At 37.1% G+C, this 27,759-nt stretch overlaps 2 protein-coding genes and 1 long non-coding RNA gene across 26 annotated transcripts in view; all 3 read right to left on the bottom strand.

Moving 5' to 3' along the window:
* Positions 1-27,759, bottom strand: part of LOC103316326 (serine/threonine-protein kinase PAK 3) — a 271,885-nt gene that overhangs the window by 178,507 nt on the left and 65,619 nt on the right. The gene's annotated exons all lie outside the window — the stretch shown is intronic.
* On the bottom strand, positions 16,735-19,425 carry LOC103316992. Its single transcript, XM_008213521.4, has 5 exons — positions 17,767-19,425; positions 17,454-17,681; positions 17,259-17,393; positions 16,979-17,173; positions 16,735-16,906 (listed from the first exon to the last, which is right to left on the bottom strand). Exons 3-5 carry the CDS (start codon positions 17,359-17,361, stop codon positions 16,851-16,853), a joined length of 354 nt encoding a protein of 117 aa, XP_008211743.1. The 5' UTR covers positions 17,362-17,393; positions 17,454-17,681; positions 17,767-19,425; the 3' UTR covers positions 16,735-16,850.
* On the bottom strand, positions 19,980-21,326 carry LOC116417385. Its single transcript, XR_004227657.1, has 2 exons — positions 20,808-21,326; positions 19,980-20,702 (listed from the first exon to the last, which is right to left on the bottom strand). It is a non-coding gene; the product is annotated as an uncharacterized LOC116417385 (long non-coding RNA).

Genomic DNA, 27,759 nt, shown 5'->3' with positions numbered 1-27,759 from the left:
CCGTCAATCGATCATGGCCCGTAGGTCAGTTTTTTTTTTCATTTAAAGCTATTCTACAGTTATAAGCCTCAGGTAATCTATAATCTTTCATCAACTTCCATGTGAATTTCTTTTGTTTTTATTTATTTATTTATTAAGACCAAGATAATAGCTTACATAGTATATATTAACAGTACGCATACTAGCAAGCCTTGTAGAGGTAAACTAAGTTACCTGTGTACAAGCTTGGTACGTAACAAAAAAACTTAAAACTAGTACTTAAAAACTAAAGATAATTACATTATCAGACCCTTTGAACAACACTATTTACATTTTCTTTTCTTAAAATTTAACAAATTTAAAACTATTTGGAAAACTTGGTTTTAGTTTTAATCCAAATCTTAATTTTACTTTTTGCCGCGGTTTTGCTTATATCTAATTTCTTGAGCTCATTTGGTAGTGAATTATAAGTTATAATAGCATTATTATAACTGTTCTTATCACTTACTCGTTTTTTGCTCGTTGGTACAATTAAGCCTTTTTTCCTAGTAACACTTGTAGTCATTTGGAATTGAGTTTTGAGATCATTATAATGGATTTTAAGGGATACAAAATTAAAAAGTTGCTCTAGGTTCAATGGACTATCTTGTATACTAAAATTATTTTTATTGATAATCTTAAGAATTTTCCTCTGTAAACGTTGCAATAAATCACGGTTATTTCTATAGGCACCATCCCAGGCTACTATTCCATAGCTGATTATGCTATGGAAGAATGCATAATATATCATTCTTAGTGTTTCTGGTAATTATATATTGGATGTATTTATCCCATTTTAGATTGAAGTCAATGACAATTCCCAAGTATTTGTAATTTTCAACTCTAGCTATCTTTCTATTCTGAATTTTTACATCAATATGCTTCGGTACACTGTCGCAATAACTTCCAAATGTCATACAAACGGTTTAATCCACGTTTAGAGATAACTTATTTACCGCCAACCATTTATATATCACAGTTAGAAAATCATTCACATTTTCTTGCGCCTCTATCCACGTATTGCCTGTTGCTATTACGGCAGTATCGTTTGCGTACGATAGAATTAATTCTAGTGAAATTTCCTTTAGAACATCATTTATATATAAAATAAATAGGAGTAGACTAGGTATCGTACTCTGTAGAACACCCATACTTATTAGTAAACTATCACTTTCTACACCGTCAATTTTAACAGTTTGATATATGTTATTCAAATAGCTTCGAAGAAGATCCAACGCCTGTCCTCTAATACCAATACAATACAGTTTGTCTAACAACAACTTATGGTCGACTGTATCAAAAGCTTTAGCCAAGTCGAGAAAAGTGACTATTGTTGGTATCGTTACATCTACTTTATTGTACAATATTTGCGTGATATAGTTTAAAGTATTTTTTAAACCAATGTTTTTCATAAAACCAAATTGGTGCTTGGAAATTATGCCATTTTTTTGGATAAAATCATATAGCCTGTTATAGATAATTCTTTCGAAAATTTTAGCAACATTAGATATAAATGAGATGGGCCTATAATTGGTAATGTTACGTTTTTCTCCTACTTTATATATTGGAATGGATTTCGGCCTTTTTTAGTGCATCTGGCCATATAGTTTTTCAATGCACAAATTAAAAATATGTGTTAAGGGTACCGCAATACAATTACAAATCACTTTTAAGGACTTGTTGTGCCAATCAGCGTAAAAAAAATATGTCGTGCGGTACAATGGCGTTTTATTTGTTTAGATTTATTTTTCTTTTCTCGTCCGCATAGTTGTTTTGTTTTCTAAGCGCGAAATTTCGTTGCGCGTAATTTAAATACGTGTGCAATAGACGCGACATGCGCAGCGAGCGCGCGCGCAACGAACTAAAGGCGAATCCGCATGACGCGGATTATGCGCGCGCGCGCAACATCCGCAGGGCGAGTCCGCACGATTGCGAAGCGCGGCAGCCGGCGAGCGACTCAGCGGCGACGCGCCAGGCGGCGCGAGCCTTCATAAGGCGGATCGCGCGGCGCAACGGGCAGTTCTACTCGAGCTCCACTCGGGGTAGTATCGTGCGCACACGTTACTACAAGGAACAGCGAGAGATAGACCTACGCCGACGAAATCGTCTCGTGCTTATTTTTGCTTATTTATCATTTTTTCTCAAAGTAGTACGTTTTTAAAAGACCATTTAAAATAGGGTACGACGGCTACGAGCAATTAAAAAAAGGGTAAAATCGTCCAAAATGAGAAAATCTGACAAAATACTGAAAATTCGCGTTTTGAAGGCATTTTCGAAGAATTTCATCCTATTTTAAATAGCTCGCATTTTTTATAGGGACGGTCATTTGCGACAATTTTTTTTTTTTAAATTCAAGATCTTGGGCTAAGCTGTTTAGTAATGCCGGAAAAAATATTCGCTTAGCTAGGTAATAAATTACCTGGGGCACAATAAAGGCTATTTTTTGATAACTATTTGGAATTGGATATCGTATCAGTAATACACCTTTGAATAAAATTATAACAAATATGGTAAGCCACAACTAGAACTCTGATGCCGCGCGTCGAACGGAAAAAATGCCTCTGTACACAGCAGCTATATAGCATAGCAGAGCAGAGCATAGCATGGCAGAGCATAGCATGGCAGATCATAGCATGGCAGAGCCCCATGTACACTTTTTCTTAAAAAGATTGCATGATTATTACAACATTTTACTGCCTGCATTCATGTTTGTTTAATTGATATTAATGCACCGAATGCATGTCAGGGAAAGAACATTAGCATTAGATCAAAAACAAGATCCCAGCTACTTGTCAAGTTGTGAAATTAGTTACTATCATCCTTGGCACACATATATTTCGAAATATACTATTGTTTAGGGTGTAGGGTTATTTTTCTGTAAGGTTTGTACGGTGTCTTTTCCGGGAGAATCTGAACTGCACTACTCTTCGCCGCAAAAATCTGAACTGTACTACTCTTCGCCGAAAAAACGTGAACTGTACTACTCTTCGCGGCGAATATGAACTGTACTACTCTTCGTAGGACATCTGAACCGTACTACTCTTTGTAGGGACCGACGATATAAAGTCAGGTAAATAATTATTTCTGATTTTACAAAAGCACAGAAATTGTTTGTGTCATTTTGAGCCGCGGTAGACGCTATGAAATATACAATGGATTTAAAGCTGAAAAAATGTTGTTTTTTTTTAAGTTATGTATGACAGTTTTATAGCATTAATTATGTGGTGGGGGATCCAAGTTCAGGACAACTCGGTATAAGGACGGTCTGCGCGAGTTCTACAAATAATTATTTATTTATTCGTAAACTAGCATAAACTCGAGAGCTTTTATTGTTACTAGAGGTATATTGAAAAATCTAACGTGAACAAGTAGACGTTAGTGTATCCGAGATTTATGGGGACAATGGTCTGTTTGCGCTGCCTGTTAAAGCGAACAGGTTTGTTTTGTGCGGACGCTGTTAACGTATATAACGTGTATAACTATAGAATCTCGAACGCTGTAATGTCACGCTGTCGAATCGCGGACGGTTGAATGTCCGCAACTATATTGCTTCCTCCTAGAGGAAGCTTTGTAATAGTAAAATTTAGTGTTTCGTAAAAACTTCTAGCAAATACTCTTTAGTGTGTTTGAAGTTCAAATCAAGTGTTTTTAGAAAATGTCCGGATGGATGTATGTGTGTATGTGTCTGTGTGTGTGTGGATGTATACCGTAATATTTCTGGAACTACTCCGTCAATATCAATAAAATTTGACATGAATATCTATTTTTGGATTCCGAATTCAGGAAAAAACAGTTACTTTTTATTTCCTCGGCTATTTTTGTATGGACATTAATTATTTTTGAAAAATACTATTTTGCGTTTTTTTCAATCATCCCATTGTTACAAACAATTCAGCTACAATGCATTTGAAAAAAAAAAATAAAATTACCTACTTTTCCTTGTTTAGTCCTCGGGATCGGCCGCTTTTTTCGGCAGATAAAATGAAAAAGGTGATTTTTTTTTAAATTCACATATCTGAAAATAAACATCATAACCTCGCGAAAAAAGCATGTCGATGGGTCACGTGTCAAACTATATCTATACAAAAGGAAGAAGACGGCAGGACGATACAGAATAAAGAATACCATCCTGAACCCCTAATCACCTTGGTGGATGGGGGATGTATGGAAATGTTAAACTTTAAAGGAGAAGCCAAAAAAGGCTATTTAATGGGCCCCACGGAAGTATTGTTCAACGATAGTACCTGTGGGGATCCGGTGTCGGAGGTCCACTTGTGCAGAGCTTGCTCTGCCTACGCCACATAAAAAAACGCACACACACAAAGCCATCTGCACGGACATTTTCTACCTTGTAAATCCATAAATTTTCTCAAAATATTATTAAGTTAACAAAAAATAGTCATTTTTAGTTATAAAAGGTATACAGGGTGAGAGACAAAGAAGTCAAAAGAGACAAAAAAGTCTATATTTATTGGTATAAGTATACATAAAACAAACATAAGACATGATGTTGAAAATTAATCGACCCGGCGTGTCTTGGGAAAATAACCAACACACTTTTATGACAAATGACACTTCTTTATTCACATCGAGCTTACCTTCTGTTATAAACAGAGTGTGTTATTACAAAGATCCAGCTTATATAAAACACAAATAAGTATATTCAAAACGTATAAGAATGCGAACGCGTCTTTCTGTCTCGAGAGCTCAGAGAGAAGTGAGCGCCGCCGCCGCAGCCGTCGGCGCTGGCCGGCGAGGCCGGTAAGAGGGGGAGAGCGCAGCCCCATCATGCCTTGCACGCATGGAGTCTCCGGCGGGCAGAAGTCTGCTCGCTTACACTCAACACTCCCTCCCGAGCAGATTTCCAACAACGTCATCCAGCATTATGGTTTAGCGTCTGAAATGAAACAAGCAAACATTAATATTCTAAATCATAGTTTAAGAGCAATTTTGTTAGTTTAGCATGTAATTCGAAAGGCAACGCCTTTGTGAATATATCTGCTATTTGTTGCTTAGAAGCAATCCAACTGTTTTTGACTAGATTTCTGGCTACACACTCTCGGTCATAATGTTCTCGAACTTCGGTCATGTGTCTGAGTTTATTCGTGTTGCTTACTTGAGTACTAGCCTCAGCAGCTCTGTTATCGCACCAAAGAGTCATGGGTGAGAAGGAGTTTCTCAAAATCAAACTTAATGAATTTTGCAAAGATACCATTTCCTGACAAGCTTCGTTCATTGCTACGTAGGACTGTTTGTGGGGTTTCCACGCTACAGTGTCACCGTACAGTTTGATTACAAATCCACTCGTTGTAATCGAGCCTTTGCAGTCAGCAAAACTGGCATCTGAAAAACCTTGCAAGTTATCGAGCTTTCCTTCAAACTTAAGACCCAGACTTCTGGCGTGTTTCAGATACCGACAAACTCGTTTCACCATTTTCCACTCCTCATCAGTGGGATTAATTTGGTTTCTACTTAACACGTTCACCGCATACGTTATGTCGGGACGTACAGTGTTGGCAAGATACAAAAGAGAACCAACTATTTCTCTATAAGGACCGTTTGTTTTGTTCAGTGTATTTTCGAGCTGATTTTCGCTTTCCTCTCTTTCTCGCCTTTCACGATTTACTACTTGGTTTGTCACCATTGGCGTTCTTTGAGGATGCATTTCACTATATCCAAAACGTTTTAACATTTTGTCTATGTAATTTTCTAGAGTCAGAGTCATCGTTCGATTTTGCCTGTCTCTGTTTATTTCAATGCCAAGAAAGCTCTTAGGCTCTCCCATGTCAGACATTTCAAATTCCAACTTAAGTTTTGACGTTATTTCATCTAGCTTATGTGTGTCATTACTGGTTATCAGTATGTCATCAACATACAATAACATTATCAGATATTTCTCGTTGTTTCGCCAAGTAAAGAGACACGGCTCTGAATCGTGAGACTCTAATCCTAGTTTTATTACAACTTCTGTGAATTTTTCATACCACTTTTTCGGACTTATGTTCAAACCGTACAAAGCACGTTGAATCTTGCAGACTTTATCTCGTCTGGTTACTGGTGAGCAGTCAATACCCTCAGGTATTTCCATATAAATTTCGTTGTCGATTGTTCCATTCAGAAAAGCTGTTTTAACGTCGAGCTGTCTTACTTCAAGATCTAACTTGTTTATTATGACTAGTACTGATCTGATTAGAGGAAGCCGGGAAACAGGTGCATATGTTTCCATTAATTTGTATTTATTTTGATCTTTGAAACCCCTTATCACAAGTCGAGCTTTATACTTGCTTTCATTATCCAAAGCAACTTTTGATTTTAAGGCCCACCTTGAGTCAATGATATTAGGTCTTTTTCCTCCTTGAATCATAGGTCTGTCGACAATTGTCTAGACTTTATTTTTCTCCATTGAGTCTAATTCGCTTTTAATGGATCCTTGCCAATCAAGCTTATTTTTAGTACTCATGGCTTCTCTGTAAGAATTTGGATCGTTTTCTACAGTTGCAATGAACGCATTCAGTTCATCGCTTTCCAGCAGGTTTAAGTCGGATTCAAGTGTATGTGATTCTGATGGGAGTTCGACTCCTTTTTCTTTTCTTTGGCGACCTCTTCGCCGTCTTTCTCCCTCCGTTTCAGAGATCAAAATTTCATCCTCTTCATCAAACTTAACAAGCCACGTCTCCTTATTTATATCTTCCATTGGATTAGACCAATCTTTGATGCTCTGTTTATTGTATTTGTCTCCAAATACAAGCTTTTCGTTGAATCGAACATCTCTGCTTTCGTAGTATTTACCTTCTTCTGGTTTCAAGAATAGATATCCAGTTGGTTTGTAGCCTATTAGTACTACTCTTTTTCCCAGCTGATCGAACTTAGGTCCTGTCTTTCTTTGTACTTTGATATAAGCGATACAACCAAAACGCTTTAATTGTTCCAGATTGAGTTTAAAATCTGGTTTAAACATTTGCAAGGGTGGTATCATTTCGTTCGAGCTGTGAGGCGTTCTATTATAGTAATAGACTGCTGCATTCAGGGCAAGGTCCCACATATTCTCAGGTAGGCGTGTATCATACATTAAAGCTCTCGTTAATTTTTGGATGGTCTGATTAAATCGTTCAGCCACCCCGTTATGCTCAGGTGTATCTGGGCTAGCTAACTTTAGCTCTGCTTCAAACTTATCGAGAACTTCTTGTGTATATCCTCCTGCGAATTCTGTACCTTGATCACATCTAAGATAACAGAATTTAGCGTCATATCCTAATAAATTTCTCGAGCTTTTAATGAAAGATTCAAGGCAGTGACCCGTTTCACTCTTGTGTTTCATTGGATACGCTATTGCAAGTCGTGAATAATCATCGATAAATACAGATATGAATCTGTATTTCTTGGGATGTGTTGCTGGACTAATCGGTCTCATTGTGTCTGCGTGAACAATTTACAGAGGTTTAGTCGCTCTCTGTCTGGTCGAACTGAAGGGTAACTTATTAAATTTCGACGCAATACAAACTTCGCAATTCATCACAGAATCATCGAACTTAATTTCCTATAAATTTTTCAAGTTTGGAAACTTTTTCTGAAATTCTTTCAACTTTTTCAATGAAGCGTGTCCCAATCTAACATGCCATAGCATGGCTTTATTGGTGTAAAACAAATTATTGATTTTACTGATGTTGGATTCACAATCTAATTTTTCTAAGGCAACTGATACATCTAAATTACATATTTTTCTATCATTTAAAGTGTTTTCGAAATTTGAATAACTAGAGCATAGCTTGTTGTTGTCTGAATTTACTTCTACATTTAGTTCATTATCAATTTGCATTGGTTCATCAAGCTTACTATCTTAACTAATTTCAGTACTTTCAAGCTTGTCTTGTTCACGAGTTGTCTCTTTAATCTCAGACTCACTCTTCTTATTGGGTGCAACACTTACAGTCGGATATTCACGACGCCTTATGGTTATATATGTAACAACCTTATTTATTTTATTATTTTCATTTCCATCAGAGTTATTTGTTTCTAACTCTATTACCCAATAAGGTTGCTCATATATTCCGGACACAAAAATCGTTGACACTGGATCAAAAATATCGATTCTCTTATTGTCTAAATAAATACCTAAACCCTTATCAACAAATTTTCTTAATGACAGCAAATTTTCCGACAATGACTTAGCATAAATCACATTATTCAAGCTTAAGAAATTGTCATTTTTGGTGTAACCCCTAATGTTACACCAAAAATGACAAGATACTCCCTCCGATTTTATGATCGCTGAGTCATTGTCATTTGCGCATTTAATATCAAGTCTTTTAGTATTATCGAACGTTTTAAACATTAATTTAGAGTTAGTCATATGTTCTGTAGCACCCGAGTCCGCCAGAAATCTAATCAATTGATTTTTATCGCTTTCTACCGTGTTGGGGAACTTAGTGTCTACATATAGACTTATGCACTCACCAGATTCGGAGGCTTTGGTAGATTTATTGTTGTTTTGCTTGTTCTGTCTACCTTTTCCTCGTGATCTGCCTCGGGCATGGCCTCTATCGGACTTAGTTTTCTTAGGGTCGCTACCCTTAGGTGCTTCAGGATTACGTCGTTTTCCACCACGACTGTATCCACCGTGTTTACCACCCCGATAAGGATTTGAAGATTCATACCTTCTTTGATTCTCATTTTCTTGTAGAACCTTTTCCAGCTGATTATCCGAGTATGGGCAGTCTGCATGAACATGACCTTCGTACCTTTTGCATCTGAAGCACATCTTGCCTTTTCTTGTGCACTCATCTTTATAGTGACCCTTGTTGCCACAGTTGTAGCAAAGGACCCCAGGATTAGTTACAAGGTAGGCTTTTGCTCCAGCTTCTGCTTTCTGTCCAGTTGACCCGTTTGATCCAATTCGAGCTGATTCCTGTTGTACAATATAATCCTTAAGTTGTTTTAAATTTAAAACTTTGCCCGTTGTATTTTTATTCAAAAACTCGGTCTCTTTAACTTGAGGTAAATGTACAACGATGGCTTCATAGAATGCATCGTTTATCTCAACTTCAGACAAAGGAGGCGTATCAGGCAATTTATGATATAATCGAACTATTCTATCAAACCTATCCCAGAAAGCAGATGCTCTCTTTTTATGTGGGTTATATATAATACTGTGTAACTCTTTTCTTACACTTCTTGTAGGCACGTTTAATTCGTTTACTTTAATACGTTTGATAGGATCCCGAATATCAGATACCTTTTCATAATAAGATATATCAATTCTATTTATGATAATATCGCGAACTCGAACTTTATCTTTTTCCAGCTTTGTCTCATCGAGTACACGTGTCGGCTTAACCATCGAATAAATCACGTACAATAAATCAGCAAGAGTCAATTCTGAATTTAAAAAGTCTAAAAAGTGTTAATATTCAAATTTTGAGTTAATTTATATTGTCTACGAAAAGTACTATCTCTATTTATTACTTCGATCTGAATTTTGTCTTGTATATTTCCAATACTTTTATTTGAATCTATCTTATTAACTTCATCTTGAACTAGTTTTGCTATATAATCTCTACTTACATGAGCATTTGATGTTACTTTATTTGAGATGGTCTGATTCGACGGTTGATTGTTGTTTTGAGCATTTTCTGCATTTGCCGAAAGTCCAGCTGATTCGTCTTGTGCTTCATCGCACAGACGAAACACGCGCGCGGGCATGCTCGAACACGTTGTCCGGCTTCGCGCTGATTCTAAGAATCGCCTGCCTCACGTGCCACGCTACAAATTTTGCGTCATGCTCGTTGGAAGATTTTACCGTCTTCCCGCAAAATTTCACTCGCGCACTTTACCAAAGAGAAAGACGGTGACTGACCCCTTGTCTTGGGCATATTAACAGACACTCTTTTCGTCTGATCGGACATCGTTGCACAAATCGAGCTGAAATAGTCCCCAAAGAGTCACCGGTCGTCTCCGCAGCAAAACCACGCTGAGATGCCTGTAGCTTGTCCTGTCCTCCACAGGTCGAGCGGTGCACGTCAAAGCTGGAATGCAGAGCGTCGAACTTTTCACTTAAAGGGAAAACCCGTATTTTTCAGCACTTCACTCGCGAGATATTTTCACCAAGTACACGCACAGGTCTAGTAAAGCCTTAAGCAGCGCAGTGGAAGCGTGCTGGGCCCATAACCTGTTGAAAATTAATCGACCCGGCGTGTCTTGGGAAAATAACTAACACACTTTTATGGCAAATGACACTTCTTTATTCACATCGAGCTTACCTTCTATCTGTTATAAACAGTGTTTACCAGGTTTAGTGTGATCTTGCGTATTAGATACAATAATCGCTGGCTTTGTCCAAAATTTCGGAATCTGGTCCGAGGGATAAACTCCGTATGTGCAGACTGGAAGAGATCGAAGAGTAGATAACTCACGGAGATTAGCGAAAATATATTTTTTAGGTACTTCTTCTTCGAACCATTCGATAGCGTGCTTGTACAGAGTAAGCCAATTATTTTCTCTTCGAGCACTTACAGACAGATCACTAAAATTACATACGGGACTAATCTCCCAATGTGCCGTAAAATTTTTGTTCGCTGATACGACAGCTATCTCTTTAGGAATTAAACATCCTTTATCGTTTTGGAAGCCTTCAATTTCAATAATGAAATCCATAATAACTCTTCACTAACACGTCTGTTCAGGCTGACAGGCAGAGGACTATTGAGCTTTTTTTTAAGACGTTAGTTTATTGCACAATAGAAAAATTAGAAATTAGTGACAGCAAATTATTGCCACGAATTAACTACTAAAGTCAATGATAACTTGTCTTGACGAATCAATTTCTAACACGTTATCGTACTTAGCATAGAGAATACAATTGACTGTAGATTCTAGTGGTTCAGCGAATCGAACTTTCTCATATTTCCATGCTTTACTAAACTCCAAAGTGAAGTACTCTTGCTGAAAAATCAGGAGATAAATCAAAAGCAAACAAGCAGCTTCCTTGAGCATAACTTTCTCTTGAAATATTATTTCCTTGATTCGAAAAATGAATTCCGTTACCAGAATAAAGCGTGTGATATGCATCAACATACAGATTCTCTTTGAAATTTGGCTGCAGTGGTTTCGATGGTATTTGTGTACCATCGATATAAAGTGAAAAGAAATTTATGTTATAATGCTTGAAATTAAAAGGATTGTATTTTTTATTTCCGTTAAAAGCTTTGTTATCTACGAATCCTACAATAATTCTTCTAGGTAGTTGTCCCAGTATAATGTTGTCCAGTATTTCTCCGAGTACACCACCTCGCATAGTAACAGTTTTAACTTCCACACGAGTCAACGGATATTTAGCTATTGCTTTTGATGAAGCTTTCGCATAAGTTATTAAAATACCAGGATTTATTTTTGCTCTCCGAATTAGTAAAGTTGCTTCCACTATATTGACTGTATGTACATCACTTCCTATCTCCATTAAACAGAATGAATCTCTTGATCTTAAAAGTTTTACTCGAAGTTCAACACCGTTCAGAAGATATTTCTCCTGATTAAAAATATCTGTATGAAGATGACCCTGCAGATCTACACATCATTTTTTTTCAGTTAAAGAACTTCTTTTTTTATAGCCTAAATTACTATTGGAGATCTCGTCGATTAATCCTGGTGTATCCTCATACCAAAGACAGCTTGAAAGATGAGAATTCTTAGCTCCAGCACCATAGTTCAGCAACGTCTCAATATACGCTTTATAAGCGTATGCATTATTAGCTGTTGTCACTAATTTCTGATTGAATGAAACCTCCACTTGATTAAACATGAAATGAAGAAAATTATTTACAGGACCAACTTCATATTTTTTCTCTGTTAATTCTTCTTGAGTTGAATTTTTTATTTTCACACGTAAATGTAGCATAGTATGCGCAAGATCAATGTATTCTTCACCGGAACCGGGGACGACGAATTCAATAGGCGAATCATCTGAGAGAGATGATATTGGTTTATAATTTACCCATTGCGAGCTTTCTATTATTGTTTGTATTGGTGGAATTGTAAAAAGAGATAGCTCTTCTTCTAGACATTCGCAAGATGAACTATGTAAAAACGACATTTTAATTATTTTTAAATATATCAGATATTAGACGTAGCTTGTTTTTTCTTCTTCTTTTTTACTGATACAGTTTCAATATGTTTTTTATTTTTTTCCAGTTTTAACATTACAATTGACGGTGGATCGTACAATTTTTCGTTAACTGAGTATTTTAAAATAAATTGCGCATCAAATCCTCTTGCGTTATGTGCAATACATATTATACGCAGAAAGTTCGATGATTCTCGAATCGTAAAATCTACAAACTCCTTGACAGTATTATTCCGAAAAATAAATTGACGAATTCTGAATCACAATTTTCATTCAAGTCATTATTATCTAAACAATCTGTAAAAACCTGTTATGCAACACAAAGTCGGGACATGCTCAAAGTCTAACCCTTCCTGAAATAGGCTTGTCCTGTCTAGTTTTAAAATCATAAAAAACGAATAATATTTTTTTCTCTCTTTTGTTATCATCCGCAGTCGCAGATTTCTTTTTTGGTCCTTGTAGCAGAGCCATGTAACAAAAATGATTATATTTTTTATAGCATTTGCATATGTTACAATATAAGTAGCCACAACGATGTCCGCGATTTTTTTCTCTTCCCTTCACATGAATTAGACATTTTTTACAAATAAAAATGCTTTTGCAAACACTCGCTTTCCTCTTTTTTGTAAAAACACATGACCCTTCTTTTTTACGATAATCGTAACATTCTTGATTTTCAAAAGTTCGCGAGCAGTCATTACAATTTATACGTAAGGTTCTTTCACATATAGATATTCTCAAGCAAGCTTTACATTTGAAAGAACATCTATGCTTTCGCTCGTTTTTATACGACTTGTTATACGGGATACAGAAACCGTGACTGCCTGATGCTTTTAAAATATTCAAAATAAGCTGGAAATGTTTTTTCTTACTATAGTATAATATTCTTAAAGTATATAAAATTTCTCCTTTCAATGCCAACACTTCTGATGTCCCGTCAAAAATAGGTTTCTCACCTTTTCCTAGAGTGCGAAATTTATATACTATTATTGCTATCGGTTCAAAAGCCAGATATTTTTAAAACAACCTTATTTCACGAATCCCACACCCGTTAGTAGGTATACGAACTTGAGCTTTATTTACAAGCTCTTCTGCTAGTCGTTTCTGTAGCAAGCCTCTCGGTCGTCTCATACTATCTGATTTTTTCTGCAAATCTCCAACACGAATATAGCCTCTTTCAGCATATACACGCGCTACAACCAGATATCTCAGGAAACATAAATTATCGCTGATTAAAATATCTAAAATAGATCTTTCAGAGATATTTTCATGCGTCAATTTTTTACGTGCTCTACCAGCTAGTGGCCGCACAATACACGGACTCAGAATCATAGGCTCGTAAACATCAAATTCGGCATTACTCTGAGTGACTTTGCGAATAATTTCTAATAAATGCTGAAACAGTCTTCCTACTTCTCTCTTACTTTATTCTGTAATCGCCGTATTTTCCCGTTCGGCTTAGCGACAGTGCAGGTTCTTTCTCGAACAAAGGGGCGCCAGACGACCAAATCGTCAAGACCGCGAAGTCTCTTTCTTTTGCCTGCACTCTCGCGCTACCGAATTTCCCGCAGCTCAGCCGGGATCTTATTTTGAGTAGGGTGGGAGCAGTCAGTGAGGAAGGTGATAAGGGTTAACAAACGTAACGTTTCAAGTGGTTTATCTAATTTATTTCCATTTATTATGTCACCGTGTTCCAGTGCTCAATACAACTTGTGACCTAGTCACCGCCAAACTAAGATAAGCCTTTTCTATCTAAACCCAAAAGTTACGCTTTTAGATAAGCCACTACCGAAACCGTCTTTCTTTGTCCCGAAGCCGAAACACATTCATTCAAATCTCACTCATACGGTCGTACGGACTCCTCGGCACTTCCCAGAAGCGACACTCCGAGCCAGCCTGTGCATCGGGCGGTGCTCTATCACCTGTCCCCGGACGACTCTCAACGTTCACTCGCCGCGCGCACCGTCTTGCAACTCGAACCTGGAATGCCAAGACGCGGCCGACCTTCCTGAGACACACCTCAGGCACCGATTTGACCCTGCTCGTGCCTCTGCAGCGTACGACGGATAACCGCTGTTACCCTCGCTCGTACCAGGAGATGGTCAGCAGCCGTCAAAGAATCACAATTCTATTCCCCGTCCCGACCGAAACTTCACGCGGCCCTGCCTGCAACGAGTGACCGCTGTCGCTCTCGCTTGCACCCGCCCGTCACGAGTCTCGCGCCGATCGCTTTTCTTTAACAAATGCGCGATGAGTGCTTTTTCCTACCGATTCCGATCTTTTTACACTAAACGACTTCTGAATTACACTGTATTATTTCCCCGTTGCTGCAAACCGCACGGTCACCAGATCCGCAAAGATAAGCCGAAACATAGGACGAAGCCGTTCAAGATAAACCCACACAAAGACACTCAAGAAAAACCCGCGATTTCAACAACGACAAACACGCACGAACACGAAACTCTCCGTGCCGCAACCCGTTTGCGCTACGTCGACCAAAGGCCTTCGCAACACACCTGACCTCGGAGAAGATGTTCAGAAGGAGACAACTACTGACCTTTTGTTTGAGAGCATTGAGAGACACATCCGTCCCAGACCAGAGTCAGCAAGCAAGAGAGCGAGCGCTGCTCCTTGTTCGAGCTCACGGCCAGCGGCGGCGGCGGCAGAGACCGCTGATTGGCTTTCTCGCGCCGTCACTATTTGCGAATCCCCGCGCCTCCTACCAGGCCCCGTTAGCGCACGCTTCTCTGACAAATTCGAACGCGATTGCACACTCACACTCATACACTGAAACTCCGCAATTACAAAAGATAAACCTATAGCTAAATTTATTCTTCGGCCCTTCGTCGGCCCTGTAGCTTCGTTGCCGTCAGTAACTCTCCTCCAGTTCCGCTACGGATTTCTGCTTTGCCGACCTCTCGTGCTTTGGTAGATCCGGCAACGCTGTAAACTCGACACCTCTCTCTCTCTCTCTCTCTCGCTCCAGCGGTGATTCTCGGCGCCGCTCTCGACTCGGGAATCATGTAAAGAAAAACGCACACACACGCATAAGTTATCGTTCCACACATGCATACTTTTCGGCCTCGGGACGCCCTGCTGCCACCCCGGTCTAGGACCCGCTCGTCTTGGAACGTCGCAAATTTTTGCAACGTTACAATGCATAAAATTGAATTCCTCAACAGGCCTAAATGACATGAAAATATCACCCCGCGTCAACGTTGCATTTTCTAATATATATCCTACAATATTTTTACCAGCATAGCCATTTAAGAAAAGTGTTAATATCTCGCAAAGATCCGTTTAACCGTGTAATAGGATCTTCATTACAGTTTTCTGGGAACCTTAATGCTATTTTTGTCTTTATACCCGTAGTCCTGAATCTAGGATAATACCGTGAATGTTTCGCGAAGATATTGAATCACTCTCCAGGCGGTCTTACTTCTACAAACCCCTCTTCATAGTCGTTGTCTTCGTCGGAGTCATCGTCACGTTCCTCCGGTGCTCTCGCTTCTTCAGATATCTCCTCGTTGCTGCCTTCGTCTGTACTGGCGTCACCTTTCATACCGTGTCCAATTTGAACAACAGTTTGCTGTTCTAAAATTTTAATATTTTCTATTTTGATCTTTTTTCAATTACTAGATTTAAGAGTTCATTTTTTTAATAATTAGTGATGTATCGTACATTTTTCTAAAAGTATGGTAATGATTTTAGCGATAGTTATTTACACACATAAGTAGAAGGTAAAAAGCAGAATATAATTTTTAAAAATTTTAAATAAATTACTAAATTTGTGACGAATACGCCAGCGCGTATATCGCACAGCGCGCCAATAGTTCGCCACCCGACCACTAGGTGGATACGAGAAACTCACAAGATGACTGGACTCCGAGAGAGTACTAATAGGGGCGAACCGCTCGAGATCGGCGCGCATCGATCACGGCTTTTGTTGTCTTGACTTACACTCGTAAGTCTTAAGTGATCCTTCGCCTTCGACTGGCAGGGTGCAACCTCCAGTCTCGGGTTAAGGGGTGCGACCCTTAGCTCCTAGGGACCTACTCGAGTTGGCCGTCAGCTAAGTAACTTCCTGCTTAACCGATTACCGATACCATACCGTCTTTACCGACCCGAAAGGGGTATTAACCGACGACGACAGCTCCGGTAGAAGAATCGCGATCCGTACGTAATAAACATTTGTATTATTATAATCTAACATTAATAATTAAGTAACGGTATCTAAGTAGCAATCCTCTTTCAGAGATCCGATCAATCACGTCGAGACCGACATTACCGGCTGAACACGTCACCTGTGTATTTGTATTACTTATCTTTACAATATATTCAAACCTTTAATTATTAAACTGAATTGTGTTTCTCACTCGAACCCCTATATCATCCTACCGGGAAACGGTGTAGTGGTCCGAATGGTTCACAGCTGTGGGGTGCAACTCGCGTGTGGAGTACGCCGCACTACCGGCCACCTTTTAGTACGGCTTACCCACACCGTTACAAACTTTAAAGTTGAATTTCATTAAATTTAAAAATTCATTTTTAAATGTAAATTGCAAATCATTATGTGTGACGAATATAAAATAAAACCAGTCTTGTATATTTCATATTTATTTTATATTAAACAAAAATATGATCACTGGATACAATTGTTTTTTACAAGCAATAATCAATTCATGGCTCTCTTTGTGAAATGTTTTTTAAATAATTTTCAGCTTCGAGTGTTAAATGCACCTGTATTCGGAAAGCGGTGAAATGGTTCGTTATCTATAGAAATAAATTAGATATTAGAAAATTTATAATATTGAATCGGTACATATTAGTAAATAAATCAATGACCTGCATCAAATGCCACTTCATATTGAAGAGTCGGTTCTGATGTTTCGAACCGTTGGCCCTCTTCGAACTGTGAAGCAGGCACATCATCACCCTGCGCTACCGTAGGTGTAGTCTCCTGTAGCTGCTGCTGCTGTTGTGGGCAGGGCATAACCGATGTGTCGAGCGTATCTTCCTCACCAGAGGAGGGGATTACACCTGAAAATTAAAAATTCAATTTTTATTCATGGTTTACTGGTCTGATAATTTTTTTTTCTAATTATACATTAAAAGAAATACATACAAATACATTCTCCAGGACCGTGCCCCGGAACTGTTGGTTTAAATTTTTTCATTGGGATTTGAAGGTCATTTCCCAGTAAAAAGTCTCTTTTTATATTAATCATTCTTTTTCTCTAATGATTTTGCGGCTCGTTCCCTGTAATTAAATATTGATTTATTTAATTTACAAGAATTATATGTACATCTTAAATAATACCTTCACTGGTAGATGCTGCAGTATTCCCATCTAACGCTTTAACGTTAGCAGTATTTGCTACACTTAGTTTTGTATTTTTGTCTTGTATGACTTCACTGCTAGTTAGTGTAACATTTTCTTCTAACGCTCTAGCGTTAGAAGTATTTACTTCGCTTGGTATATTTTTCTCGGCTTTTAACGCGGCGATGAGTAGTAGCCTCTTCGTTTTAGCAGTTTGAAAATCCAATACTGAATGTAAAAACAGAGAAAAAACCCGAATATTAATACGAATTAATTCAGCTGGATAAATTTTTATTTTTCATTCTGTCACAACCTCTTCCTTCCATTAGCGGCATTACTTATTCCAGAAGTGCCGCATACTTGAAATCCGAACAGTTCGTTGATTCCGCTATTCTGCAGAACGTCCTGCACGCATTTGCCCTTATTACGTTGCCTAGTGGAGGGAGTTCCAACAGTCTTTCCATAGCGACCGTAGGAGTTGTTCGCATGGATCCCCTGATTCCTCCCATGGCCAATCTTTACACCCTGTCTAGTGCCCTTGTGTGAGTTATCAACTCACACTTGTGGCCCCATACCAGTGCCCCATGGGTGAGTCTTGGTTTTATGATTGCGTCATATAGCCATCTCACTTTATCCGGTTCTAAACCGCAGGTATTGCCAAAAGCCTTCCTGCAGGCACCCCGCAACCCCGATGGCAATCATACGTTTTTATACACTGTGTTGTCGGGGAGCAGCGCGACTCTCTTATACTTTGAATTTGCTTTTAACCTCAATGCGTTTTATTGTCTTCAATGATTTCATGTCTGATATAGCTTAGATGCTTATGTTGAGTAATGTATCTTAAAGATTTTAATGAGAACTTTCTAATGATCATAATATTTTGCATCAAAAATTTCTCTTTTAGCAAAATAATTATGATTGTATTTAAAAAGATGAGAATTGCATGGCCAAAATTTTAAGAAATTATTGCAAATTGATTAAGTACAACTATACAAGAATATGTGATAAAATAATAGGTTACATAAGTTTATCTTCAGCAATCAGTGCAATATACTATACTACGCCGCGAATGTCTCCAGTACATATTAATTATGTGCAACTGTAATAGTAAAAGAGAGAGAGAGGTGTCCGCTAAGCGTCACTGCCTTTTACGAAACGAATCGCAGTTACAGAGAGCCGAACGTACGGAGTAAGCATCTATCTACACAAAGATTCTCAGGAAAGAGGACTAGATTTTTCAAGCTAGAAGTTGTCTAGTTGTCTTTATCTAGTTTTTCTTGCATCGTTTACAAACGTGCATCAGTGTTTGTTTAAGAGGAGAGAGAACATAGCCTAAAACAGTAGTGTTTCGGAGCTGCGTGGTGCGCACAAACTCTCGCGAATTCGTCTATTGTGCGTGATTGTGCATGATCGTGCGTATATCAAAGAACCTTCGCGCTACCGCTAGTGTACCTCTCGACAAAATTAATGTGTCTAATACTTAGGCGCCGAACACCTACCAAGACTCGACGCAAGCACTCGCATGGATCATCACAAACACGACGTGTGGCTGGCAGTAAACAAGTTGTCCTTACATGTAGAAAAAACAGTGTGCATGACTTTTGGAAGTAGTATTGAAAGCGTACCAGATAAATGCCAAAATTCTTGATAAAAGTATAACTAGGGTTGAAAACTTTAAATATTTAGGAGTTGTTTTTGATAGTAATCCCATAGAGACACTCAGAATGCTATACTACGTATTTTTTCATAGCATTATAACCTATGGAACCATCGCTTGGGGCGGTGCATATATAAAATTTTAAAAATCATCAATAAAAATAACTTTTTATTACAAGACAATCCATTAAATATAGGACAACTGTTTGCTTTCGAAGCTCTAAAACTACACTACTATAATCTCAAAGAAAAATTCTTAGCATCAGATAGTGTTACTAGGAATAGAAGTATTATCATACCAAAAACAAATAAGAGAATTAAGAATAAGAACAGCTATATTAAAGCAATTAATGTATATAATGCACTTCCTAATCGACTAAAAGTATTGAATATGAATAAATACTCAAAAGAAAGTCATAAAAGACTGAATACGATCAAACTGTTAAAAAAAAAACAATTGTTCTGTATGCAATACACGCAAAATTGTAATTAGATACTAATGTTAAATGTATATATCTTAATTTTCAAGTTTAATTTTAAGTTTTGTTTATATTTTTGTTTTTCTTCGTTGCAACCAGACTGCGAACAGGTGATTCCATTTACCTCTGCAGGTTTCCAGGTATGAAATACATACCTTGTAAATTTACTCTGGTATTAATAAATAAATAAATAAAATCAGTCAGTGTATACCCGTGACTTGTTAAAATAGAATTGATATGGTGTGATATTTTCATGTATTTCTTTAGTTAAAAATGAACTATAAAAAATATGTTTCATATTTTTCAAATAATTCTTTGACATTTACTGGGTTATGAAATACGCATATATAACCAAACAGGTTACACAGAGCTTTAGGAAATTCAACCTTAATTGCTTATTCCAAGCATTTGTCCCATTTTTTATTAGTGGTTATTAATTTTCTAGCTACAACTACTTCATGAAATGTTGCTTATGTAACATTTGCGAATGTTTTTAATTCTTTATAAGATTGAGTCCCTTTTACATGTAATAATAATCTTGAAAACAATCTTTCACGATCCTTCGGATTTACAAAGTACATTCTGCTTATAATTTAATTATTCATTAATTATTCATTACCTTTTGCATTAAAAACTTTTGCTACTAAATCAGATCTATCAATAGCTCATTCATTTTTTCTCGAATTTTGTTTAATTTCCTTCCATTTTGGATTACATGTCATAGTAATAAAAAGATCTGGTTTACCATACTTTTAAACTATTGTCATTGAATCTAAAAAGTTTTGTTGTAACGATCGTGGACTTCCTGAAAATGTTGAAGGTAATATAACCTTTCTTCCATTTTTTACGTTATCATCGTTACTTTTATTTTAAGTTATCATTCTAAGTTATTATTATGACACCTTTATATAAATCTGTCCTCAATTGGTGTTGATTTTTATTTTAAAAAAATAATCGTGAACCTTTAACTGTTACCCAAGCATCAACTATGCATTGTTGAGTTGACTTTCCTAAATTTAAGTAAGGATTAAAATCGTTTCTGATGCTATGACAATAACATTGTAGCATTGAAATATTGTTTTTGTTATTTTTATTTTTTGTATTGGGCATCCATCTAAAACTCAATTAGGATACATCAGTGGATATGACAAAGAATCTACGTGTTTACTAATCTACTGTATATTAATAGGTGCTCTATGTTTTGAATATATATACATACATCTCGATCTTCTGGTGGTTGACCATGTTCACCTACAAATACCATAGCTACTTTATCACATTTAGCTGCGTTATATCTACGTTTATCATGATTAAAATTGCGTGTTTAATACATTATAATTTCTTTACTATTTAACTCAACGTTGTTGTTTTTCAAACGATTTTGTTCTTCCATTTCGACTTCGTGCATCATACTTGTCGAAAAAAATTATCTAATTCCTTTAATAGCATTAAAGAAAATGACACATTAGTTTGTCATCGTGATTGCGAGGCGATTTAAAAAGTGTTTACTTTCGTCAGTATTTCCAGAAACTAATTCTTTTAAACGTTAATGATAAGTAATATTGTCAGATAATACAACGTTTCTTTTATCGCAACAATTAGCAAACTTCTTATCACATAATATTTCAAATTTAAAATGTTTAGCATTACAGAATTTACATATTTCACTCATGCTACCTAAATCATTCTCTATAATTGCTGATTCATCGAAATTGAAATCGAACATGGCATCCAATTTTGTTATTGAAAATTCATTGAAATTTTTAATAGCGTAACCTTTTAATTTTTTGTAGTTATTATTATTATCTCATTACATTTTAATTTTCTTCAGAGCTATAAATATATATACAGGGTGTTTCATTTTAATCCGACCACGAAAAAAAACCATGGAAAAACTAATTTTAACGAAAAATGACCTTAACAAAAGTTGAAGGGGGTAAAGGGGGCCATCGAATGACACAAACACCTATGACCTTGAACTCGATTTTCAAGGTCATTTGAAGGTCATTGTATTTTTTTAACGGGAACCCCTATTTTTGACCTCGGAATACGGAGCAGCGGAAAAAATTACGTCGCAAAGGATATTTTAAGTTTGCTTTGGTGACCTTGAAAAGTTCAATTCAAGGTCAAATAACAAAAAATTTGCTAAACAGCTGTTTGTCTGGTTTTACTTTACTGATGTCGAAAGATGACCTTGACAAAAGTTGAACGGAGCAAAAGGGGCCATCTAATACACCAACACCTTTGACCTTGAACTCGATTTTCAAGGTCATTTGAAGGTCATTGTAATTTTTTTAACGGGAACCCCTATTTTTGACCTCGGAATACGGAGCAGCGGAAAAAATTACGTCGGAAATGACATTTCAAGTTTGCCTTAGTGACCTTGAGAAGGTCAATTCAAGGTCACATAAGAAGTATCAGCCTAAGATTTTCCTTTCAATTTTTTCGTAGAATTATCATTTTGTTATTGTAATAAACATTAAGAGAATAATTGACTTAAAATGTGATTATGCTTTGCTGACTTTAAAGCCATTTTGTAAGGTCAAAAGTGCAAAAATGCAATATCAAATGTTATGTGAAGTCCATATTTATATCCTAACTTTAGCGTTACCCAGGAACAACGACGTGGTCGTAATAGGATTGTGTTCCCTTTGGGGTGCTTGATTAGAGTGAGTCCCCTTGCCTCTCACTTTTCGGGGTGCTTGATTAGAGTGAGTCTCCGTACCTCTCACTTTTCGGGGTGCTTAATTAGAGTGAGTCCCCTTGCCTCTCACTTTTGCTCAAAATTCAACGCAGGTGCTCAAAGACACTACCATTTTTTGGATACACAATTCAATTCGCTGCTGAAAATGTTCTACTGTTCTGAGTAATACAGCTCTTGGAATGTTTTCACAAGCGGTTTGAATTCGGTGGATCATATCTTCCCTTGTTGTAATTTCATGTTCATAAACAACATCTTTCAAATACCCCCACAAATAGAAATCGGGTGATGTCATATCTGGAGATCTCGGTGGCCATCGAACACCCAAATATCCACGTCCAGTGCGTCCAATCCACCTGTCACGGTAATTTTGATTAAGATATTGTCTAACTATTCGAGCATAGTGCGCAGGAGCTCCATCTAATTAAATCCACATTCTTGCTCTTGCGTATAAATCTACTTCTTCAGGAAGTACTGGAAGACGTTCTCTCGGGAACTGTAAAAAATTATGGCCATTTACATTTTCATCGAAAAAGTATGGGCCTACAAGGTATCCGTTAACAATTCCACACCAAACATCAAGACTCCAACGATTTTGGTTATCTATCTGCCTGTACCAATGCGGATTAACATTCGACCAATAATGACAGTTGTGTCGGTTAAGCTCTCCGTTGCTTTTGAATTTTGCTTCATCAGAAAACATTACGTATTGAAAAAAGTGACGATAATTAGCAATCATTTGTCGTGCCCATTGGCAAAACTGTAGCCTTAACCTCATATCAGCAGGTGTGAGATCCTGAGTCAAAGGAATATGATATGGATGATAACGTTGACTTCTCAGTATTCTCCAAGCAGTAGCCATAGGTATACCACTTTGCCTTTGAATTTCACGGGTACTAACGTGGGGATTCAAATGAACCATTGCTAAAATGACCATTACACGAAGATCATCTTCGTTGTAATTACGACGTTCTCTAACCCGTGCTAGTTGCCCTTGTTGAGCTCTATGGTAAATCTCACGAATGGTTGTATGACTTGGATGTCTTCTATCGGGATATCGAATTCGATACAAGGCTGCAGCTTGTCGATAATTACGTCTAGATTCACCAAGAATCAATAAAATATCAACCTTTTCAGCGGCTGGATAATCAGCCATTGTTAAAAATTTATAACAAGTTCAATAAAAAATTTTGTTTTTACCAAACTGAACAAATTAGATAGCTTTCGATGAGTAATAAATTTTAATAGAAAAAATAAAGGTCAATGAATGAAAAAGAGAAAATGTTAAACAAATGATATTTGATTAGTTTGGCTAATCAATAACTATTCAATAACTAGTAAACTATTGAATACTAAGTGTAAGTAACAATGAGTAGAGGATAAATTCATATGAAAAGAGATCTCTTATTAGAAAAATTGTCTATTTCAACAATGAGTCGCGGGAAAATTCAACATGAAAAATCATATTTACAAAATAAATTATTTATTTCAACAATAAATTCAGGCAAAATTCGATGAGGAAAATTAGTAGCCAATTGTGTCCACGTCGTTCCTGAGTAACGCTAAGGATAGGATAAAAATTCGCTTACGAAAACGTCCCAAGAACTGAATAGAATCCAAAAAAATGGTGGTGTCTTTGGGCACCTACATTCAAATATGTACATAATAAAAGTGAGAGGCAAGGAGACTCACTCTAATCAAGCACCCCAAAGGGAACACAATCCTATTACGTCCACGTCGTTGTTCCTAGGCAACACTAAAGTTAGGATATAAATATGGACTCCACATAACATTTGATATTGCATTTTTGCACTTTTGACCTTACAAAATGGCTTTAAAGTCAGCAAAGCATAATCACATTTTAAGTCAATTATTCTCTTAATGTTTATTACAATAACAAAATGATAATTCTAAGAAAAAATTGAAAGGAAAATCTTAGGCTGATACTTCTTATGTGACATTGAATTGACCTTCTCAAGGTCACTAAGGCAAACTTGAAATGTCATTTCCGACGTAATTTTTTCCGCTGCTCCGTATTCCGAGGTCAAAAATAGGGGTTCCCGTTAAAAAAATACAATGACCTTCAAATGACCTTGAAAATCGAGTTCAAGGTCAAAGGTGTTGCTGTCATTAGATGGCCCCTTTTGCTCCCTTCAACTTTTGTCAAGATCATCTTTCGACATCAGTAAAATAAAACCAGACAAACAGCTGTTTAGTAGATATTTTGTTATTTGACCTTGAATTGACCTTTTCAAGGTCACCAAAGCAAACTTAAAATATCCTTTGCGACGTAATTTTTTCCGCTGCTCCGTATTCCGAGGTCAAAAATAGGGGTTCCCGTTAAAAAAATACAATGACCTTCAAATGACCTTGAAAATCGAGTTCAAGGTCATAGGTGTTTGTGTAATTCGATGGCCCCCTTTACCCCCTTCAACTTTTGTTAAGGTCATTTTTCGTTAAAATTAGTTTTTCCATGGTTTTTTGTCGTGGTCGGATTAATATGAAACACCCTCTGTATATATATATATATATATATATACACACACCTAATCAACCGAGCGACGTTAGGAGTGAGGTGACCCTGCTAGTATAACAGTAAAATAATATTAATTAAAAAATTTGTTTATTTACATTTATAGTAGGATTATAACAATCATAACATTTATATTCTGTACTAAAATGTAATACATAATACACTATTTACTCTTATATTAAACGATAACGATAATTCAAATCCCTAGCGAAATAGAAAAGCAAAAACAGCTAAAGAAAACAGTAATGAACTGCAGATGACAGCAGAAAAATGTCGAAATTGAGATACAGACAACAGTAATCTTCAGTTGTCTTCAGATTTTAGTTGGCTAGAGTTTTCTTCAGTTGGCTCCAGTTCTTTTCAGGTATAAAATTTTACGATTTTAAAATTGAATAAAAATTCTACATTCACTAGTTTTTTTTCCAATTAAAACAGTTATCTTCGAAGTTCTACTGATTTTTCTTAACTTAACACGCCTTTAATAACAGAATAGAATAAAATTAACGTAACTGCTGAAAACTGTTGAAATCTAATACAATCTGCAGTAAACTGAAAAAAAAAAATGGAAAAAACTAAGAATACATGTAAATAATTGTTGTCTTTGTCTCAATTCCGACATTCTTCAGCTGAAAATTTCTGTTTTGTTCAGTATTTTTTTTAAGCCTGAAATCTTCAGATAAAAACTGTTATGTGCAGAATTTGTTTTCCACTAAGGATCAATTTATTTATTTATTTATTTAATATTAAACGGGCTAGACAACCCTTTACAAAATTATAGTTACATGAATACAAAGAGAAAAGCAATATTATGAATACAGAGAAGTCAAAAACTGAAGATGAAGTTCTTCAGCTTTGACCGGAATTGCAGTGTGGAGATATCTGTAACGCTCCGCGGAAGAATATTCAAAGATCTTCTCAGTCTGTTGATAGTGGAGAAGAATCCAAAATTTGACAAAGAAGATTATTTTTAGAGAGGTCGATGATTACGGAGAGAATAAGCTTATTCTCTTACGCTGAATTTAGCACTGACTGCGTCGCATGAAACGTAGTCATGGAGGACCTTTAAAGACAGCAGGAAGTCATGGTAATAATGTAAACTCATAATAAGAGGGTATGAGAACAGTAGAGTAGGATCGGCAGGACTAGAGGCCTGTACAAATAAGCAATAGTATTATAGTGCTTATAATCGGACGTGGTTCGCTTAATAAAACCAATTATCCTGCATGCCTTTGAGGTCACATGATTAATGTGAGGACCGAAAGTAAGCACTGAGTCAAAGTGGACACCAAGGTCCCTGAGAACACTAACTCTGTCCAAAACACTGCTATCTATGTGGTAGTTAAAGAAGAACTGCCGCTGACCCCTATGAAACCATATGACATTACATTTATTAGTATTTAAAAGCAGGCGGTTCTCCCACGACCACGACACAAGAGCATCTAAATCCGACTGAAGCAATTCTAAGTCCTCGCGGAACTTTACACGGAAAACAAATTTAACATCTTTAGCGTATATTAGTATGCGTGAATGCTTAGCATAGGAAACTAAATCATTGACATATAGACAAAAGAGAAGTGGTCCTAGGTGCGATCCTTGAGGGACACCTGAGGTAACACTTACTATAAATGAAATACAATCATTAAAACGGACCATCTGGGAACGACCAGACAGGTACGACGCTAAAAGAAAGCAAAGGACACCACGCATACCAAAATTCCAGAGCTTCGACAGCAGTCTGGCATGGTTGACTTTATCAAAGGCCTTAGACATATCAGTTTACAAGGTGTCAATCTGCAGACGCTTAGCGATAGCCTCAGAGAGAAAATCATTGAAGACTAGAAGATTGGCGAGCGTGGATCTAGCTTTAATAAAAGCATGCTGCTCGTTGACAAGCCGAAGGGTGAGATCACTAGCGAGATCTTCTGTAATTAAGGCATCTAATACCTTGGGCAGACAGCTAATAATAGAAACAGGCCTGTAATTGGCAACATTGCATCTATCACCCAACTTGTAGATAGGCAGAATGTATGAGAGCTTAAAACTACTAGGGAAGACACCGGAAGACAAGATCTTATTGTACAGTTCGACAATCGGTTACTCTAGGACAGACCAGCAGTACCTAACGAAGTGAGCTGGAATGCTATCAGGACCAGGATTCGCGTTGTGCTTAAGGCTCTGGACGATCGAGCGCATCTTAAGAGGGATGAATAAAAAGCTTGGAACAGGCTCCAAGTCATCGCAACGGTGAAGAACAGTCGCAGAGTCGTTACTGTACACTGATGCAAAGTGAGAAAAAAGCGCATTCGATATAGACAGGTCATCGTAGGCAAAGCTGCTACCGGTGTACATGTGCGAAGGAAGACCCGATTCGTTACGCAAGCCCTTGACATACGACCAGAAGGCACAAATGTGAAATTTAATCCTGGCCTCAGTGGCCTCATTGAACGCACGATACTTCGTGTTGTAATATAGTGAGTATCATAATCATGATTATTATAAAAGAAAGAAGGTGTTTTGAAAGGCTAGTGCTTTTATATGGTCAAAGTATTTAATCAAAGTAGTATGAAGTCATGAAAATTTGCATATGCACTGTTAAAATCAGAAGAGAAAATTGCATTTGCTTATGTATTGTAAAAGTACAAGCCTAGCAACAAATATAACGTATTGTAATACGACGCGCAAAGACTGGTAAGCGCGCGCCCCAAACACAAATGTTCGTCTCCTCACTTATGATATGTATCACTTATGCTATGTATGTGAGCATCACGTGACTGCGAGAGCTGTTGAAACTATGCGATGCTCTCGTGTCTCCCTCTCTACTGTAAGACTCCAAGCTGATCGGACACACCGCCGACTTGTTGCTATTGCCACTTTAGAATATATTATTAATTTTAACCTCAGTGTTATTATTTATTAAACCACCACTCCAACACTTCG

Source organism: Nasonia vitripennis, assembly GCF_009193385.2.
Source record: "Nasonia vitripennis strain AsymCx chromosome 4 unlocalized genomic scaffold, Nvit_psr_1.1 chr4_random0010, whole genome shotgun sequence".
Taxonomy (NCBI): Eukaryota; Metazoa; Arthropoda; class Insecta; order Hymenoptera; family Pteromalidae; genus Nasonia; species Nasonia vitripennis.
Note: the sequence above shows the minus strand (reverse complement) of the source record. Positions and strands in the feature narration are given on the sequence as shown.

What these genes read in the sequence shown, in the direction of transcription:
- LOC103316992 (XM_008213521.4), bottom strand. Translation starts at nt 17,361, where the DNA reads ATGATTAATATAAAAAGAGACTTTTTACTGGGAAATGACCTTCAAATC. An exon ending in CGGTCCTGGAGAATGTATTT is followed by an intron (nt 17,174 to 17,258) that starts GTATGTATTTCT and finishes TTTAATTTTCAG; the next exon opens with GTGTAATCCCCTCCTCTGGT. An exon ending in TGAAGTGGCATTTGATGCAG is followed by an intron (nt 16,907 to 16,978) that starts GTCATTGATTTA and finishes TTATTTCTATAG; the next exon opens with ATAACGAACCATTTCACCGC.